The sequence below is a fragment of the Oryx dammah genome, unplaced genomic scaffold, assembly GCF_014754425.2.
Source record: "Oryx dammah isolate SB20612 unplaced genomic scaffold, SCBI_Odam_1.1 HiC_scaffold_1, whole genome shotgun sequence".
NCBI lineage: Eukaryota > Metazoa > Chordata > Mammalia > Artiodactyla > Bovidae > Oryx > Oryx dammah.
Genome location: NW_024070185.1, coordinates 87,569,758 through 87,590,485, shown reverse-complemented (window position 1 = coordinate 87,590,485; position 20,728 = coordinate 87,569,758). Strand labels below are relative to the sequence as shown.

General features: G+C 48.8%; 1 protein-coding gene across 1 annotated transcript; it reads left to right on the top strand.

Annotated features, from left to right (window-relative positions):
• Nucleotides 1–4,452: 4,452 nt before the first annotated feature.
• S1PR3 (sphingosine-1-phosphate receptor 3) lies at nucleotides 4,453–17,346 on the top strand. The gene is made up of 2 exons (XM_040237829.1): nucleotides 4,453–4,653; nucleotides 13,665–17,346. The coding sequence occupies exon 2, from the start codon at nucleotides 13,808–13,810 to the stop codon at nucleotides 14,942–14,944; it is 1,137 nt and encodes a 378-aa protein (XP_040093763.1). The 5' UTR covers nucleotides 4,453–4,653; nucleotides 13,665–13,807; the 3' UTR covers nucleotides 14,945–17,346.
• The last annotated feature ends 3,382 nt before the right edge of the window (nucleotides 17,347–20,728 follow it).

Here is a 20,728-nt window from a genome sequence, read left to right as displayed (position 1 = left end):
TGGAGATCCAATTACTGCTAACGTTGTTATATCAGCTTTACCTGTACATACTGTGGTGGCTCAGACGGTAAAGCACCTGCCTGCAAAGCAGGAAACCTATGTTCGATCCCTGGGTTGGGAAGATCCCCTGGAGAAGGAAATGGCAACCCACTCCAGTATTCTTGCCTGGAAAATTTCAAGGAAGGAGGAGCCTGGTAGGCTACAGTCCATGGGGTCTCAAAGAGTCGGACACGACTGAGCGACCTCACTTCTTCACTTCACTGTTTTTGCTGAATCATTTAAAATAAAGTTTCAGGTATCAAGACCCTTCAATAGTTAAGCAGGCATCTCCTAAAAATAAAGTCATTCTAGCAAGCAGTGTGCTATTATTACACCTAACAATGTGAACAATAATTCTACAGTATCATTCAATACATCATCATGTTGAAACTTCCTCCAAACTGTTTCACACCAGGTAGTTGACTTAGGAATTGATCAGCATCCGTGTTTACTACGAATATTGCTCCTTTTTAGTTGATTTTGTACTAGAACATTCCCACTCCTTCTCTGACACTGACATTTTTGAAGAGACCAGAAAAATTGATACAGAATGCTCTGCTCTCTGCACGTATCTGATCTTTTCCACGTGGAGTCATTTACTTTGCTGTTCAAACCCTTCTTTCTCGTAAACCAGAGAGGCTGCAGGCTTGACCTTTGATTCAAGTTAAGTATTTTTAGCAAGAACACAGCACTGGTGATGGTGTGTGCTGGATTCTGCATCCTATCATATCAGGTTGATTTGGTTTGAGAGATGCTAAGTTTGATCCCTCCTGAAGGTTCTGACAGCCAGATGTGTCCACTGAAAATGGAGAATGTTCTTCCTTTTCCAGCTAGCTCTGTGCTTCACCAACTCTCCACACCTTCATAGGGCCCTGCATAAAATCGCCTTCTCTAACTCAGTTATTTCACTGACCACTGCACACTGGGAGCTAATCATCCCACTGTTGTTGTTTAGTCATTAAGTCGTGTCCAACTCCCTTGCCACCCCATGGACCATAGCCTGCCAGCCTCCTCTATCCGTGGGATTTCCCAGGCAAGGATACCGAAGTGGGTTGCCATTTCCTTCTCCAGGGGATCTTCCCACCCTGTGACAAAATCCCACATCTCCTGCGCTGCAGGTAGGTTCTTTACCACTGAGCCGCCAGGGAAGCCCAGTTCTTTCATTACTTCTGCATTTATGAAACATCAGTCCTCTGGAAAGAGCTGTCCCTGCAGAGAGGCAGACTTTTATCCCACAGACTCTTAGGGAGAACTGGTTCTCTCCAGAAAAGTCATGAGAGAATGTGGTCTCTTAAAGTTGTGTGGGGGCACAGAGGGTGCCCCCCAGTCAGGGTCCATTGTCCAAGCTTTAAGGAAAGGAGGAGCAAGCAGGGTTGGGCACTGGGCCAGTGAAAGGACCATGTATGGACAGAACTGCTCAGGATGGGAAATCTTTGTGGAAAAGGAGTTTCAGATATGCCTATATGTCAAATCCTCTCATCTCCCTTGGACACCTGCAGTAGAGTCCCACAAGTTTTCAGGCTTCTGGAATCCAGGTCCTGACGCTGGTTTTGGAGGCATCACTAGGCCTCAAGGTTGCCCTGGTGATGTCAAGATTTCAGACACCAGCCAGTGAATGAAGACATGGGCAGCAATCAAAACAAACCCAGTAGTGCCTTTTTCACAATGCGAAGCAACTAATTGAGCAGACGTGTCAATGAACCAACTGATTGTTTTGGTCAGTTGTAGGCACCATGGCCTGGAGAAGGCAATGGCAACCCACTCCAGTACTCTTGCCTGGAAAATCCCATGGGTGGAGGAGCCTGCCTGGTGGGCTGCAGTCTACGGGGTCTCGAAGAGTCGGACACGACTGAGCGACTTCACTTTCACCTTTCACTTTCATGTACTGGAGAAGGAAATGGAGACCCACTCCAGTGTTCTTGCCTGGAGAATCCCAGGGACAGGGAAGCCTGGTGAGCTGCCGTCTATGGGGCTGCACAGAGTCGGACACGACTGAAGCGACTTAGCAGCAGCAGGCACCATGGCCAGTACTCTGTGTTTTTACCTTGGTCATTGGCTGAAAATGTGTGATCTCTCCTCTCCTTTTCCTGACTTGCTGGTGTAGAAGTGGAAAGATGAAAGCACACTTGGTTCCCCTTGTAATCTGGAGCAGAAATGGCTTCTCAGAGCTGGCACAGGATAATCTGAGCCAGCTTGGAAGGAGACCAGAGGGAACTCAGAGTAGATTAAGTGGAAGCAAGGCGAGAGCAGCACGAGCCCTCCACTGAGTGACAAAGGCCAACAGATCTGCAAACCCACACCAACACCCCTTTTTCTTCAGGGCTGGGGTTTCTAAACAGTTCAGTTCAGTCGCTCAGTCGTGTCTGACTCTTTGCAACCCCATGAATCGCAGCACACCAGGCCTCCCTGTCCATCACCAACTCCTGGAGTTCACTCAGACTCACGTCCATCGAGTCAGTGATGCCATCCAGCCATCTCATCCTCTGTCGTCCCCTTCTCCTCCTGCCCCCAAACCCTCCCAGCATCAGAGTCTTTTCCAATGAGTCAACTCTTCACAGGAGGTGGCCAAAGTACTGGAGTTTCAGCTTTAGCATCATTCCTTCCAAAGAAATCCCAGGGCTGATCTCCTTCAGAATGGACTGGTTGGATCTTTTTGCATTCCAAGGGACTCTCAAGAGTCTTCTCCAACACCACAGTTCAAAAGCATCAATTTTTCAGCGCTCAGCTTTCTTCACAGTCCAACTCTCACATCCATACATGACTACTGGAAAAACCATAGCCTCGACTAGACGGACCTTTGTTGACAAAGTAATGTCTCTGCTTTTGAATATGCTATCTAGGTTGGTCATAACTTTCCTTCCAAGGAGTGAGCGTCTTTTACTTTCATGGCTGCAATCACCATCTGCAGTGATTTTAGAGCCCAAGAAAATAAAGTCTGACACAGGGACCAACTCAAAAGGCAGGCAGAAGTGCTGGCAACTTGCCTTCCCTCGCCTACCCCATCAGGGCTCAGTCCCACCCCTAATGGGCATTTGCTCCCAGCTCAAGGGGAAGGATGCCTGGGGCTCCTCCTCTAGAAGCAAGAGAGCGAATCACAGACTGGTAACTGAGCAACTCCCCAACTTGCTCCAGGGACCCCTGTGGTCCCAGTCGCCTCCTCCCAGGAATGCACAGCCTTGCTATGATATCAGGCCTTCTGGTTCCTTCTTCCTGCCTTTCTCCTTTTCCTCCTAATCCTTCCTCCGCGGCCCCCCGACCCCCCGCCCCCGCCCAACCGCCCATCTCTTTCTCCCTCCGGCTAGAAGCTTGGAGGGTTGTTCTGTGTTCACTTACTCAGGACCTTCCCTTTCCCTGTCCAATAGAGTTGGTCGCCTCTCACCGGGGATTCTTCTTTAGGAAGCTAAAGAAGACTATCTCATTCATACACACAAGAGAGGCGACTCGCTGAGACCTGCCCCCGCAGGCCCACGAGCTCTTGTGCCCGGGGTAGATCTGGGGATTCAGAGCGTGTGTGCCCTCCGGGGAACAGCCTCTGCGCTGGAGGCTCAGAGCAGAAGGGAGGTGGTAGGCGCAGGGTTCAAATCAAAATGTGGCCAGATGTCTCCCCTCAAGTCAGTCAGTTCCAACCAAAAATGATTGTGATCGCGACAAAGATGATGATGATGAAACTAAGCAATAATCTGCCAGATCCTCGCCCTCAATGCACCCAGTCCAAGCCTAGTCCCCGATCCGGTTTGGACCTTCCCCGCTGGGTGCTGGGCAGGGGTCGGCAGCCTTGAACTCCTTGGAGAGGCGGAGGATCTGAAGGGCAGTTCTGGGACAGGGGCGGAGGGGCGAGCCGAGCTCTGGGGGGACTGCCGAGGGAGGCGGGGGCGACAGGAGAATGTCTGGGGCCCGCCGGAGGCTTGACTGCGGCGGCGGACACGAAAGGCGGGGACACTCCGGGGGTGGCAGTCGAGGAGGAGGATAAAAGCGTTGGGGGGCGAGGGCGGGAGCCGGGAGCGAGAAAGTGGGATGCAGGGGCTGCGGGGCGGGGAGGAGGGATGCGGATATAGGGGCTCAACGCTGAGGGAAGAAGCGCAAAGGTGGTGGGGGCCGAGAAGTGAGGAGGTGAGGGCGGAGGGCGGGGAGACGGGGGAGGGGCCCAGGACGGTGGGGGCGTGGGAAGCGCGAAGGTGGGGACTTACGGGGCCGGGGGTGGGGGAAGATGCGGGTGGGAGAGCCGCAGGGAGCGGGGCAGATGCAGCGGGGCCGGGAGGTGGGGCAGGCGGTCCGGGTAGGAGGGGTCTTGCGGGGGCGGGAGTAAGGGGCTGGGACGCGGGGAGATGAGGGCTGGACGGCCCGGCGGGGAGGCGGGGCGCGGGCCCAGCCCCCGAGGTTAGCTGGAAAAGTTTGCGCCGGGGCCGGCGGGGGCAGAGGCTGAGGAAGCCGGTCTAGGCGACACGCGACAGGAACCCGGCGCCCAGCGCGGTGGCCGCAGGAACCCGAGCGAGACTCTGCGGCCCGGGCACGGTCCCCAGCCCCGAGCGCCAAGTCTATCCCGGAGCCCCGGCACCGGGAGGGGAGGAAGGGGTGCCAAGATGCCGAGGGTCCGAGCGCCCTTCTCGGATAGAGGTGAGCCGGCGGGACAGAAGGCGCGGGGCCCCCGGGCTGGGTGGAGGCAGCTGGGTCCGCTTTTCTCACGGATTTCCAGCCCGTCTTCCAGGCCATCCAGCCCATCGCGACGTGGACCTGGGCGGGCGAGCACACCGCACCCAGCATCGCCCACTCCCACCAGGTCGTCCATTCTGGGGACTGAACCCGGGCAGGGGAAGTGGGGATGGCTCCTTTTTAAACTACAGTTAGAGCATTTAAACGCCGAATGAAAGAGAAGTGACTCTTCACAGAGACACGCCATGGGTCCTTTTCCTGGGATAATTAAGTTTATACCGCCTGGAATGCGGACCTGGGGGCTCTGGAAGTGTGTGTTCTTGTTCTCTTGGGGAAATTGTTCTATTTTATTTTCTTCGCCACAAAGTTCCAGTTTTCCTTCTATTTCTCAAACAAGGCAGTCGGGGCTGTCGGAACCGGGCGGGGGGCGGGGTTGGGGGGACGGGAAAAGGAGTCTGGAAGACAAAAGTTCTACGAGGCGGTAATGAGGTTCCCAGGGAAGATCAGTAAGTTAGTCATATCTGAGATAAATCCGGGGAAGCGACAGGACTGGTCCTTCTTCGACCATTGCAGGAAAGTGCTAACTTTGCCCCTTAACCCCGTGCCCCCACCATAGTCTCCAAATTGTTCTCTCTCCTCCTTCTCCTTACTTTCTCTCTTCCTGAAGTTAGACATTGCCAAGGACGTATTTCTTTGTGATGTATTTATATTTAGATGTAAGAGAGGGACTTCTTGTTGGATTTTTAAAGGGAACATGCTTTACTTTGAAGATGAAGAGCATGAATGAGTCTGGCTCTTCTGGAGCTCTGGGTGCTTACAGAATTAGGCATCTTTTAAAGTCTGGAGTTAGAAGTTGCAGACATTGTACAGAATCCTGAAAGTAAAGTGTTAGTCGCTCAGTCCTGTCTGATTCTTCACAACCCCATGGGCTGTAGCCCACCAGGCTCCTCTATCCATAGAATCCTCCAGGCAAAAATACTGCAGTGGGTAGCCATCCCCTTCTCCGGGATCCAAACCCCCATGGCAGGCAGATTCTTTTCCATCTGAGCCATCAGGGAAGCCCCAAAAAATTATGTCTTCATGATCTTTATCTTTACAACATTCCTTTCTTCATTGATGAAAATCTTACAGGCATGTAAGAAAAATTTAATTCCTAGAAAGTACAAGGGCAGGATTATGATCTATGGGTATATGACTAAGGAGGATGGTGGTGGTTCTGGGGTGTGTGTGCGTGTGATGTGGTGTGTGTGTGTGTATGTGGTACTCAAAGAGTTGTGGACTCACTGATGCAGAGCTCAGTGCCAGTTTGAATGCTTTTGTTTCCATAAGTGAACCACACATTGAGTTTTCTCAGTCAGAAAACTTTCACTTTGGGCCTGCTAGTCCAGGCACTCTAGTCTCCTGACACCAAGGATCCGAAACGCAAAATCAGCCATTAAGATGCAGATGCGATGATTCCTCGCCCAGTATTCATCTCTGAAAATACTGCTTTCCTCTTTATATTTGTGAATTCCATTAAATGCATGACTCTCCTAGTTTTCTACCATATGTGGATAGTGAAGCTACCATTTCTTGTACAAGGCCTACCTTATGAATTGGCCTAAATGACTTTATGTCTCAAAATTTAGGGACTGACTTTCCTTTACCTGGAAATTATGACACTAATTTGATTCCACGTTATCTCTTTGACCCCCTAAAAATGTTTCAAGATCTACTGTGTATACATATATTTTTGTTACAAAGACATGGGAATTTGAGCATAAAATAATCTTGAAACATTTGTTGCTGCCCAACTGGAGAAAACCTTTTTCTCTGCCAGGACTTGGGACTATGACTCTGGGGCTGATAGAGCTGGCATGGCAGCCTTGGGCAATCTACTGTGTTGGCCAGTTAGCTGAGACTGAGCTGCCCTTGGGCTATACAAGGCTTTCTGTTTCCTCACATTTGGTTTCGTGATTCCTTTCTTATCAGTTTTGGAGCCATTTTGTATTATTCCCTTGCCATATGTTTTCTGTAAAATTGGTTAATTACCTAAAGAACATTGAAATATACACATTACCATATGTAAAATTAAATATCCAGTGAAGATTTGCTGTTTGAAGCAGGGAACTCAAATCAGGTGTTCTGTGACAACCTAGAGAGGTGGAATGGGGTGGGAGATGGGAGGGGGCTTCAAGAGGGAGGGCATATATGTACACCTACGGCTGATACTGTGTTGATGTATGGCAGAAACCAGCACAATATTGTAAAGCAATTATTCTCCAATTAAAAAATAAATAAATGAAAAAGAGATATTCCATGAGCTTTTGGAGATGATATGCTAGACTTTTCTTGTCTAGCTTTAGTTAATAATACTTTTTAACTTGTTGCTATAGTTACTAGGCATAAAGTTTCTTTTGTTTCATTTTTATTCTGTTTTTGAGGAATCACAGTGGCATCTGGAGAGGCCAGGGAATAGCCAGTCAGGTAAATCAGTGACAAGATTGTTCAGAGGAGGGTGTGGAACCCATCGGGTGATTCTAACGTCTGGTTGGAACTGTGAGCTGGAGTGGAAATCCTGAGTCATTTGTAGGCTCTTTGCCTTGAAGATGCTGCTCCATTTCCTTGGGGTCAGAGTTTTCCATATATTTCAGTCAAGCCCCCAGATTCAGCATTCCAGCATTTTGCTAGCATAGTAGCTAGAAGTAGTTCTGTTCTAAGTATGCTGGTGACACCCATGTCGCTAGATAGGTGAGGAACGCATGGAAAGGCGACAGCTTCTGGAAGAGCTTATCCCTAATGTGGTGCACTGGAGTCCGATGACATGGGCATCCAGCCCAGCACAGCCTCTTCCAAGCTGCACCACAGGCTCAGTTTCCTCCTGTGTCCATTTGGAAGCAGATGCTGTGGCGGTCTCAGCCGTGGCGCCTGCAAGGCACAGCGCACAGTGCGCCTGCCATGCCACCGAGCAAGGGTGCTGCTGTGGGAACGGATGAAAGGAGCCCTGTGGTTACCACTTCCTGCCCAGAACACCTCTCATTTTCGTGTGCCTAGAGGAACTCATTTCCACACACTTTGATTCGTGCTGTGACAGCCTTGGTAGGAATTCAGTCCTGTACCCTTCGTTAGAACAAGCAGAGAAGAGAAAGTTTGAGAAACCTGGCGGAAAAGCAATGAAGATAAAGACCTCTTGCATCAAAAGCATTTGCCCTCAGACTGATGAGCCTGGATGCCCAGGAGAACATGCAGAGAGGCAGATGTTCAAGCTGGACTTGGTTGTGGGCACAACCTGCATACATGGGACTCCTTGGACTGCTGTCAGATCTCTGTTAGCATCTGAGCCTTGTTTGCTGAGAGAATAACCTTTGGAGAAGCTGCATAAAAGTAGGAAATCTGACCGGGGACAAACTCACTTCCACAATCTGGAGAAGAAAGGGGAAGATGTAGAATCCTGATGTGGTTCATCTGTAACAGCCTTTCTCACCAGGCGCTCCACTAATGGGTCCAGAGCAACATGCAGGCATGCAAGGCTGAGTATGTAACACCTCTTGTCATGAACCATCTCTGAAAGCAGAGTGAGGTCACCTAAGAAACCCCTGAGTGAAGGGAAATACTCATTAGCAAAGGAATTTTGTTGGGGCCATGAAGCAGCCAACTCATTATTTCCTTTCTAAATTCTTCTTAAGTGGGGGGAAAAAAAAGACCATCTTGCTTTCCAAGAAATTTTACTTGTGGACAAATACTTTGTGTTTTAATTCAGTTTGTGGGATGAACTGGGAGAATATAGCATTTTAAAAATATAACGCCTTGCATCTTACCAGGAGAAATCAATGTCTCACTATATTATTGAGGTTTTTTTTTGGCCATTACAAAGAAAAAGAGACAGACCCCAGACTGATGAAATATTTTCCTTTGTTTTTTTCCCCTTTTCCTTCTTTTTATAGTTTGTTTATTTTTCAAAGTGACGTGAGTAGAGAAAGTGACTCTCCAGATTGGAAAACACATCTGGAATCCATCGGGCTCTGCCTGGCTCCCTCCCCCTCCCCTCATAGATGTTCTTCCTTGGAATGGAGGGAGGGGGATGGGGTGACACCCCTGTGAACCACCTTCTAGAAGGTGTCATATTCCTTCTCTACAGAAAGAAAAGCCTTGGTGTTGGAATGCCTTGAGGTAGACTCAAAGACCCCACCTGAATGAGGACGGAGTGAAAACTCTTAGGTGGCAGATCTCTGTTGAATAGATGGAAGACAAGCCCAGGAGTGGGCAGTATACTACCTTTACCTTCAAAGTGAAATGCAGGCAGTCAAATCCTCACTCAGAGTGGGTGAGGGGAGAAGTCTGCGGGGGTCTGGATGACCTGGGCACAGTTTGGGAGGGAGAGCTCTGCTTACGGATATAAGTAAGGCCTGCTCTCAGGCACAGCTCTGTCGGAATCTGGGTTTGTTGGAAGACCACTGCACAGGAGCACCACGTGTCTTCTATAACTGGCCAGGATTTTTGAATATGTACATGACTAGCTGGCACCCAGCTACATTTTCAGCATCAGGCTGTATTTTTCAGTATGCAAGTGGAAATTAAGCAGTGATCCAGTTTTTACAATGGAAAGGCAGATACTGGTCTGGTCACTACCAGCCCCAGACACTTATCTTTTAAAATAAAATGTGAGCGTTTGTAACGTGTAACTCTCACCCTCAGCGGGGACTTCTCCAGCTACCCACAAAGACAGTTCTCAGGACCACTGGCTGAGACCCATAAGCCTCTGTAGGGACCCTCCATCAAAACCCAGCCTAGACGTCAGCAGTAGGAAGTCCATGGTACCCCTTGGCACGCAGGCACATGCTCACCGCGGCAGACATCCTCAACTCGTCCTAACAGCACTGCCGAGGATGACGGCACAGGGAAACCACTCCACGTCCACAGCCCAGAATGTGTCCATCCACACAGCAGGAGCAATGGGAAGGAGTTACCCACATCTCTCTGCATGACTCACATTGAGCAGGAAGCTCACAGGAACATCACATTGAGAAGAAGATGCCAGGCACAGCTTCATGACTCCATTTATGTGAGGGTCAGACACAGGCTAAATTACGCTAAGGGATAAGAAGTCCAGAGAGTGGTGCCATTCTAGTGGTTAGTGACTAGAAGAGGCCATGAGGGATAGGAAAGGTTGGGTATCCCAGGAACCCTGGTGCCCACAGTGCCCAGCACTCCTGCAGTGACTGGCAGCAGCAGGATGGGTGAGCCACGGAGGGCCGATGTCCACCTCTCCATGAGCAGAGCCAGCTGACTCTCAAAGATTCGGGGACCAGGGAGGGGGCAGAGCATTCTCCCCAAAGACTTGGAGTCTGTGTTGCATCCCCCCAGATGGAGGCAGGCACTCGCCAGTGAGACGGTTTTGACCATGCATAGTGACATTCAGATCTATCCAAAGGCAATCCAATCTTTGGCCCGGCACAAAACTCTCAGATGGGATCAGCTTTTTAATGTTAATAACCCAAAGAAAATAAGCTTTTGGGTTCCAAAGAGAGATGGGTATCTTCCAGTTACGCACAGTGTGGAGGTCGGTATTTTATAATAAAAAGATGTTCTGAGAAAATATGCTCCTTGAGTGATACATATTTAATTAAGGGAAATTATAAATTGAGCATTAATGGGAAAATGTGTTCACCCTCAGGATTCATGGTTTTGATGGGTTTCTGGCACATCTTAAACTATTGTCATTTTGGTTATTTTCTTGCTGGGTATTCGTTTTTATTGTTTCCTTTCGTACCTTCTACTCAAGTTTATCAAAACTCTACATATTGAGGGGGAAGAAATGAATGTGGATCTGTGGAGCCTGTAGTGTTCTTCCTCTGCCCTTTATTCCCAAGAGAAGTCCACTTCTAGCAATTTTAAAGGGACTTGCAGCCCTGCTCTCTGTACTGTAGAGCACAGTCGGCGGGGCAGAGGCTGTCTCGAGGGGGCCATGAGGTATTTAAGGCCATGGAGTTATTGCAGGCAAACTAGGGCACAAGAGAGACACTTCGGACATACCCTGTTTCCAAAAGGCTTTCAGATGCAGTTTCCTGGAGCTATTTTGCCCCAGTGTGAGGGGAAATTACTATACAATTCACATTGCTCTCCTTTTCTGTAATATTTGTATATTTTTATCATTCAGGCTGTTCTGGTGCTAGGTCACCATCATAACTCCTCATGTTATGCTCACCAGCATCAGGTCCTGGGATAGAGGGGCGGCCACCTGGACACGGCAGCCGGTTGCCTGGAGTGGAGGGGGCAAGGGCGGGGCTGGGGACAGGGAGTGTTGGAGGGCCCTCCGGCCAGCTATATGACCCCACTGCCCTCAGAGGAAAAACAGCCCCTCTCAGGATGCTGCCACTTTGTGACTCTCATTGGAGCAGCGCGTGTGTTCCTCTTCCCTGCCTTTGGGTCATGCCTTTTCTGTGAACAAGGACACACGTGGTGCCGTGACAGGGTATCCATGCGGGAATGCCAAGCACTCTCTCAGGGTTGTGCTCTGGGGTGGGAGGTGTTGGAAAGATAACCAGGCGGCTAGGCTCTCCTGTGCCTGGTTTCCTACGACAGCCAGGAAGAGTCAGCAAAGTGGGAGCACAGAGACTCCATTCAGTGCCCACAGACGAGAGCACTTAGATGAGCAGCAACGAGGGGCACACGCATTTACTGGACACCGTTAATGTACGTGGTGCTGTGAGAGGAGAGATGGAGAGGATGAAATAAGGGGCTCCAGGAAAGTGCTCCGAGAGTGTCAGCTGCTGCTCCTATCTCTATCCTTAAAAAACAGTTTGCAGTTTGTTTTAAAAAGTGGTGTGCTGGGCCAGGATGATTCCAGAAAATGCTATAGAAGTGGTAGAAGTTGACCTGGAATCTTAAGCATGGGCACGATTTAAATAAAAATGGAAAAGAGGTAAGCTGTTGTGGGGAGTGGCCCACGAGCTGACCCCCACCACGCCTGCTTCTGTCTCTGGGAGACCAGGCCCCTTATCACAGACCAAGCAAGGGGGACCGGGGCTGGATAGGGAGCCTGCCTCCTGCATGAGGCCTCACAGTGCCCCTGGGCGAGGGGAGACAGCCCCAGGGTCGGGTGCTGCCTCCGAGGCTCATAAGCTATGTGGAGACCTTGGCAGGCCCCAATATTTGGTGGTAAAGTTGACTCCCAGCACTCCGTGACCTCAAACTTCACTGAGACACCAGGGGCTCATGTGGTTTCCACAATAAGCCACACACAAACCTCTGGGACACTAGAAGAAATCTCTGCAAAGCAGTGGGGCTGTCTTTGCACCCTGTCAGAAAACCAGGCTCCCCCAAATTAAGGGAGTGGAGGCTTGACAACATCCTCAGGGCCCTGGAGCCAGCACCCGAGTGGCAGGAAAGCATCCATCTGGAGAGCCCTTGGTTAGGGAGCTCCGTCTAGAGCTTCCTCTGCTTCTCACTCACAGAGCAGCTACCCAGGCTGAGCCCCCGGGTCCCCCTGCCACTGAGGCCTTCTCTGGAATGAGCTCAGCAGTTGTACCAGGCCTTCAGATTCCACTGCACCCCAAAATGCAGAGCCCCACTTCTCTGGAGAGTGGTCCATGTGCCACCAAGACAAACTGAGGGCTGTGACTTAAACTTATAAAAGTTAAAAAACTTCACCGGATCCACACAGTAGGCTGATGCAAATTGACCTTGTTTGAGTTTAATTATATATTTAAATATTCAAATAGTTTTAATTTAGAATCAGTGCATTTAGCAAAAACCATTTTTACCTTGGTAACTGGGTCTGCTCTGCCTTGGACATCATAAGAAGCCTTTGGACAAAGCCACGTGGGGGTGGGGGGTGCGTAGAAGTCCAGCGGGGGAAGGGCCGTCGGAAGCCTGGCTCTTGGGCTCTCTGCCCCACTGTCACTAGCGCTCTCAGATTGGTTGTTTCTTTCCATTCACACACACCAATTGAGTTTTGGCAGTTTCAACAGTTTTATCTAAACTCTGCATTTTAAGCCAAACTCAAAAATCCACTTGCTTGTCCTTGCTCTTCTTCCTTTAGTCTCCGTAGCAGTTGATTCCACTTATACAGGTTTATATTCTTTCTTCCCCTGGCTCCACAATTAGCTGCTCACTCAGGGAGTGGCCCTGTGGGCCATGTGTGGGCTGTGCTGTTCTTCCTTTGGTGACCAGATGGTTTGTCTCTGAGCTCTCTGTGGGGCAGACTTGGGGGCCATCTAGATTTGATTTCTGGTCTTGGCCTTGGTCCCAGGGATTCCAGGGAGGTGTGACTACTTCCTACAACATTTCTCCAAAACCCATCAAGGAGGTTTCAGAAATCAGTGGGCCTTATTCTGAATTCCATCCTATTTTTTTGGACCTGACATAACCTCTGTTTCTCTCTCACTAACTGGGAATAAGGGTTTACCAGCTCCTGTGCAGGAGATGGGGCTCCCCAGGTGGTGCTAGTGGTAAAGAATCCACTTGCCCATGCAGGAGACACAGAGATGCAGATTCGATTCCTGGGTTGGGAAGATTCCCTGGAGGAGGGCATGGCAACCCACTCCAATATTCTTGCCTGGAGAATCCCATGGACAGAGGGGCCTGGTAGGCTATAGTCCATAGGGTCACACAGAGTTGGACACGACTGAAGCGACTTAGCATGCATGCATGCACGGTAGATGAGTATGGACTGGTTAGCTTTCTTAAGTCCTTGAGATTTCCAGGTGGAAGTGTTCTTTGGATTTAAATCCGTGTGTTTGGATTACATGACTGAATGATGGCAGTGCTCGATCACAGAATTTCCCTGCTTGGCAACTGTAGACACAGAATTGCTTCTTCTGTTCTCCACAGTCACATAGGAAGTTGGCCTGGGTTAAAGGCCCTCTTTGGGCCCTATGGACCAGCCATCCAAATGCTTTAGCATTTTTAGTGACTTTCTGCAACTCTGTTGCTGCTGTTGTTCTTAGGTGCTGTTACTTTATCACTGGGCTCTCTCTCCTTTTATCTTTTCTTAGGAGCCTATTCTCAACACCCTAGCCGGTGTCTGGCCTGGATCCCTGTTGCAGCCTAAGTAGAAAGCATTGTTTTCCCTGGAAATGGACGTTCTCAGGGCGCCCTCTGGTGGATTCAGGAGCTAACTGATTGTGAGTTCCAAGTGATGGCGCTGATTCTCACGCCACGCCCCAGACCTTATACCTCCAACGAAACCCTGCACGAACATTACAGCTACGTCGGCAAGCTGGAGGGCAGGCTGAAGGACGCCCCCGACGGCAGCACACTCACCACCGTGCTGTTCTTGATCATCTGCAGCTTCATTGTCTTGGAGAACCTGATGGTCTTGATTGCCATCTGGAAAAACAATAAATTCCACAACCGCATGTACTTTTTCATTGGTAATCTGGCCCTCTGCGACCTGCTGGCCGGCATAGCCTACAAGGTCAACATTCTGATGTCGGGCAAGAGGACGCTGAGCCTCTCCCTGACGGTCTGGTTCCTACGGGAAGGCAGCATGTTTGTGGCCCTTGGGGCATCCACCTGTAGCCTGCTGGCCATTGCTATCGAGAGACACTTGACTATGATCAAAATGAGGCCGTATGATGCCAACAAGAAGCACCGCGTGTTTCTTCTGATCGGGATGTGCTGGCTCATCGCCTTCTCGCTGGGCGCCTTACCCATCCTGGGCTGGAACTGCCTGCACAACCTCCCCGACTGCTCCACCATCCTGCCCCTCTACTCCAAGAAGTACATCGCATTCTGCATCAGCATCTTCATGGCCATCCTGGTGACCATCGTGATCCTGTACGCACGCATCTACTTCCTGGTGAAGTCCAGCAGCCGCAGGGTGGCCAGCCCGCACAACTCAGAGCGGTCCATGGCCCTGCTGCGAACCGTGGTGATCGTGGTGAGCGTGTTCATCGCCTGCTGGTCCCCACTCTTCATCCTTTTCCTTGTGGATGTGGCCTGCAAGGTGAAGGAGTGCGCTGTCCTGTTCAAGGCCCAGTGGTTCATCGTGCTGGCCGTGCTCAACTCTGCCATGAACCCCGTCATCTACACGCTGGCCAGCAAGGAGATGCGGCGGGCCTTCTTCCGACTTGTCTGCACCTGCCTGGTCAGGGGCCAGGGAACCCACTCTTCACCCATCCAGCCCGCTCTCGACCCAAGCAGAAGTAAATCCAGCGGCAGCAATAACAGCAGCCCCTCCCCCAAAAGCAAGGAAGATCTCCCCCAAACGGCCTCCTCACCCTGCATCACTGACAGAAACAAAACCCTGCAGAATGGAGTCATCTACAAGTGAGGGTGTGGGCCTCAAGGAACCTGGGGTCCTTGCATCGCCACAGGAAGAGCAGCAACCAACCCTGTAGCCACGTTCTTCTGGATTGCATGCCTCACCCATGGGCGTATTTCCAGATCTGGGACTCAAGAAAGCTGTTCTGCCAACAGCCTGGCCTGGTGTGGATGTCTCTTAAGGAGGGGACCCAGGCAATTGCCGATGCATTTCAGTGCAGACACCGTGCCTTGTCCATTTAGGCTCCAGGATCTTCCAAATGTACCAAGCTGCTGATGTCAGCAGCCACCTTCTCCTGAATCCTCCCTCCCCTCTGGCCTCTGTCTGGAGAGGGAAGGTGTTGGACCACACACACTGTGCAGCGTGTTTCCCAGAAACATCATCATCCCAGGATGCTGCTCAGTGACTGTACACTACACTGACTGACTGTGCACGGATGGATGCTGTATAGTCATCATTTCTGTGTTACGGAGCACTTGCGTTTCAAACGTCTGCCATTGGTACTTGTGTGAGCTGCAGTACTTGGTATCGTTATGTAACAGGGAGGACAAGGAAGTTCTGGCTGAACCACCAAGTATGAGGCTGTGACTGGGAACGAGGTGGACAGGCCAGTCGCAGGCTCCTCAGACTGACACAAAGCATCATGTTAAGCAGATTTGGAAAGCGCAACCCCTCTAAAAGGGCTTGTCTGAGGCTGGTCTCAGATGTGTGCATCTGACCCCCAACTGTCCTGAGATGCCCTTGACTGCGTCTGGAGGATCCAGGAGAGAACGAGTGAGTTCTGTGGATGTACGTCCCCCAAGGGGACCCCTGCTTGTCTTCCGTCATTTCTCCCTGAGGAGTCTTAAGCTCATCCAAAAGTCAAATTAGCCAAATCACCTGGTTGCTTGGGGTTCCTCCAAATCCTAGAAAAGCCAGCCAAGGTATTCCAGGAGTCCATGCCCCACACCAGTCAAGAAAAGAATCCAAGAGGGAGAAGCAGAGGACAGACCCCTGGCCCATTTCACCTTTCCAACGTAATGGGGAGTTTCTGTTGAATTCGAAGATGCTTACAGGACAGCGCCGTGATCCTGTGTTGAGGAATCTGTATCAGAAAAGCACCAAGTTAGTAACCCCCCTGTGCTGTTACAGCTGAGCAGCTGGGGCCATCAACAGCCTCGTGGATTCCTGAAAGCTGACCCTTACCGCGACCGTTAGAGCAGTTTAATTGTGATCTGGCACTTTGTGCTTTCTTCAGAGAGATGTAGCAATACTGTAATCTTTCATTTTAACACAGGTTGACCCTGTATCACTCTTTACCTTTAGAAGGAATTACTTAGAAGGCATTTTTGTACACAGTCATCCCTAAGGTTCTTCATGAAGTACAATGGATGAAAATATACAAATTTCAGAGCTGTCATAAGTATGTACTTGATGTACTGAGTCCTTTGTTTTTTAAAAAGATAAAAAGGAACCTTCAAAAGGATTTTTACCTGTCTAAGCCTCACTTCAGAACCCCTGAAGTTTTTAGGTTCAGTGGGAATTTTGCTTGAGTAAAGACTAAAAGAGTAGCCTTAACACATGAGTAACTTTTCAGAGAAAACGTGATTCCTCTTTGTTATCTCATGCCAGCTCCTCTTTATAAAGGAACATTTTCATGGGTCCTGGGTGACCATGTACCACCCAACATCTTTCTTAATTTTTGTTGCTGATGGAGATAAATCCTATTTTCAAGGACATGCTCATCAGTGGCATTTTAGTTGTTTTCATTACATCACTGAAAAGGAGCTTATTCTCTTGTCAAACAGCCTGAGAAAACTGAGAGCATTTATAGAAAAGTTAAGCATTAAGATACTGGGTTAAGAAAATAACAAAATTGCCTCAGAGAGCCAAAATATTGAGTATTGCATTTTGTCTTCAGTGGTGAAATGACTTAAGAACTTTATATATTAGTTCTGAGTTGCTTGGGGGCTCCAGCTCTCTGGCACTAATAGTAATATAACACTGCACCATAACCTCAACTTTTTTTTGAGGTAGCACAACACTTTCAATCAATCTGAATGAAAAATACCCCAAAACAGTCATTGTGTCTATTTGATATATGCAAAAAATAATAATAATCAAATTTAGTACCAAGTGTCAGAGAAGGAAATGGCAATCCACTCCCATAAGCTTGCCTAGGAAATCCCATGGACAGAGGAGCCTTGTGGGCTACAGTCCATGCGGTGGCAAAGAGCTGGACATGATTGAATGACTGAACAACAGCAAAAAGTACCAAGTGTACAATCCTAACTAGCTAGCTGATCATTTAGAAGCTGAGTGTGTCAAAGCCACAGAGAACCTGTCTGTTAGAGCTCATTCAGTTAGTAACCTTTATCGAGTCCCATGTATGTTTGTTAAAAATAAAATAAAATTGAAAGCCTTTGTATAAACTGGTTGTTGGGAGTCCATGTGGGGAGCTGTGTACACTAAGGCCGCCCCTGGTGATATGCAGAGTGACAGCATGAACTCTCACCTACTGCTAGCTGTTTCTCCAGGAATTATATCACTCTGAGAACTCTAGTAGCATTTCCCCTATACTTCTCAATAGCAGAGCTGGTATTTTAGGAAACTTTGGTGTATTGGGTGCTAAAATTGGTGGAATAGCAGCCAATACACCAAAGTTTCCGAAAATACCAGCTCTGCTTGTGGGAAGTGGCTCAGATGGTAAAGAATCCACCTGCAATGCAGGAGACCCAGGTTCAAACCCTGGGTCAGGAAGATTCCCTGGAGAAGAGAATGGCAACCCACTCCAGTATTCTTGCTGGAGAATTCCGTGGACAGGGGAGCCTGGCGGGTTATAGTCCATGGGGTTGCAAAGAGTCGGATATGACTGAGCAACTAACACTTTCACTTTCCATGAATTCTGGTAGGTCAGTAGGGAAGGAGGTCAATGGCCTACCCTTTCAATGGGGAGAAAACTGTAAGAGTCATGGCAGCCAAAGTACAGCCAAAAGAGATGGGCCGGTGGGTTCTGCTCCATTTGGTGCAATGGAGGCAACAGGAGAGACTTGATAAACCAGCCCTTTTTCTAGCTTTACCTATCATAGACGGTAAGTTTTTACCTCTCCACCTTGCATGCTTACATAGAAAGAAGCCAGTGTTTGGCATCACTATTTGGTAGTGACATTCCTGAAGAATTCTGCCCCCAGAAGTAACTGTGGGTGTACTGTGGGTGTACACAGAAATTCATCATTTCGGTGTTACAGAGCACTTGGATTTCAAATGTCTGCCATTGACACATGAGCAAGCTGCAGTGTGTGGTTCCATTATGTAACAAAAACCACAACCTACTGCCACCTTTGATACTGCCCAAGGCCAAGTGGGCAGAAGTTTACCGAAATCCCATTAGGAATGCTTTTGTCAAACTGCCTTTTTCCTCCCACACCTTTGGTGTCCCCAACAGGACTCTGCTGTGATTGTATTTTAAGAGGTCTCCTGGGGGATAATTGAGAATATCTGCTTTCTATGGAAAGGCTTCCAACTCCCCTCCTCTCCTTCGTGAGGCAATACAAGATCCACCATCCAAATGAGAGACTTTTCACAATATTCTTTATTGCCCACAGACTCACATTGACAGCCAGTTAACATCAGACTATTTAGAGAACAGTTGTTTCTCTCCAACCTTGACCCATGGTTCATCTACACTGGAAAAGAGCCTTTCACAGAAATGTATTATTAACGAGGTGTACGTTATAGAAAACTTGTAGTTAAATTACCAATTCCATGCTTTTAAATGTATCTACGAGTGCAAAACCTCCACACTCAAATGTTTTTAGTATCTAAGTCAAATATCAAAGGGTTTGCTACATAATCAGAAACGCACACACCACTATTCTGAAAATGAAGGCACATTTTCCGATAACCAGTGACAAGGAGTGCAGTCACGCCTAAGTGGGAGTGACAACCTCTGCTCCTGGGCCATGGTGGTGACACACAGAAGTGCCATGTGGCACCTCCAACTGGCTGCCCTAGAAGTTCAGGGGTGTGCCCGGCATGGCAGCAGAGCTCACAGCAGGAAACCACATCATTTACTGAAAGAGTGAAGTGGAATCACTGAACGTGAGGAGGGAATTTAAGCCACTTCTCTTAACCCATTGTGTTGTCAAACCTCCCAGATGTTGGCCAAATAATTTCAATTTTATTATCTTTCAAAGAACAGAAATTAGAAGAAGTTGATTTTGTGTTTCCACTCCTCAGAGATCTCCAACACCAATTCTTATCCAGTAGCAACATAAAAAGTGGTAAATTGGCAATCAACCAGAGATCGTCACAGTAATTCTTTTTTGTTCCACAAAAGTTAATGGAAAATAAACATGAAATTTTCAAATATTTACCAATAGGTATAATTTCCCATCCAAATGCTTTTTAAAAAGTAATAAATATCTCATTATTACACATTAGATGTACACGGGATGGAGTTCTCTCCTAATCCTCGGATTTAAGCATCAAATTTTAATTCTTATTTAGTTCTGGATACAAAGAAACATTCATGTCCCTAATTTTACAAGATTTACTCTGGAACAAGTTATAGTCAAAAGTCAAAGGAACAGAGAACATTCCACTTATAACCAACATATAATTGTTACAAAAAAGTTTATTCAGTGTTCAAAAATGGATTTGTCTGTTGATTTCTGCTTTAATCATCCCTTGATTCAGTGGTTAGAAACTTTGGTTGTGGTTAAAACGTCCCAGATGAGTGTGAATTCATGACTTCAGTCACCCAGGGCCACGGCATGTGTCCCCTTGTGTGTATATTTCTGCCTACAGCATTTCAAGGTGAAACAACAAAATAGAAACTGGAAATTGTATGGGATTTCATTTCTCATGCTTTCTTCAATAAGAATGCCTCTTCCATACTTTAGCCCTCAGTAGGGAGCCCCGTGTGTTTGGGACTAAGGGGGTCATTATTCTGGTCATCCGTGGTTGTGAGAAGGAGGCAAGAATGAGGCAGGAGCACCCCAGGGATGCCTCCAACATCCCTGCCACCCCTGACCACCGTTCATGCATGAGGGTGTCTCTGCCTCCTCCTGGGCTGTCCACACTGTGTCTGCCTGTTCTAACCTCCATCCTGTCTGCAGCCCGTCTGCAAAGCCTTCAGACTCCCCAGACCCACCCAGGAGCCCCACCGTCCAGGGTCCTAGTGAAGTGGACCACACATCAGGCTTGTCGTGCCCCCATACCCTCTGTGTGTGTATTTTCTACTGAACTGTAACTGCAGACAGGCAGAACCTTTGCATGATCAAAGAGGCTCAACACAGTGCTTGCCTCATGTGAACTAACATGAGACAAGGCCAAGAGGAGGCTGGTTAGTAAAGGCAACAAGCAGTGTAGCTGCACCAGGAAGACAACGCTCAGCCCCTAGGCACACCTGCCTGGGCAGCCTCCTGACACCCGCCCCTGCTTATCTTTACACACTGCTGGACAAACATAGGATGTAGGTCTGGACTTGCTGCCCCCTTCCTTTTTTCTTTTTCCTTCTCTGTTCTCCCAGCCTCTCCTTTCCTGTCTTCCCCCACTGGCTTCTCTTCCCTATGTCCCTTTGTCACTTCCCATGGTGGCCCCCTCATGGCCTTCTTGTCTTGTTCCTGCAGCATCCAAGACCATCCTCCCAAGACCAGCATCCAGGACTATGTGCAGATGTCAGGACGTATCGGTCCCCAAACTCTCAACATGTGTGTAACTTTCTAGTTGTCCATGTTAATTAAAATACCAAAATCCAGGGAGGAGTCCCAAGGTACCCACCTGCATGTACACACATATAGACAGAGATGT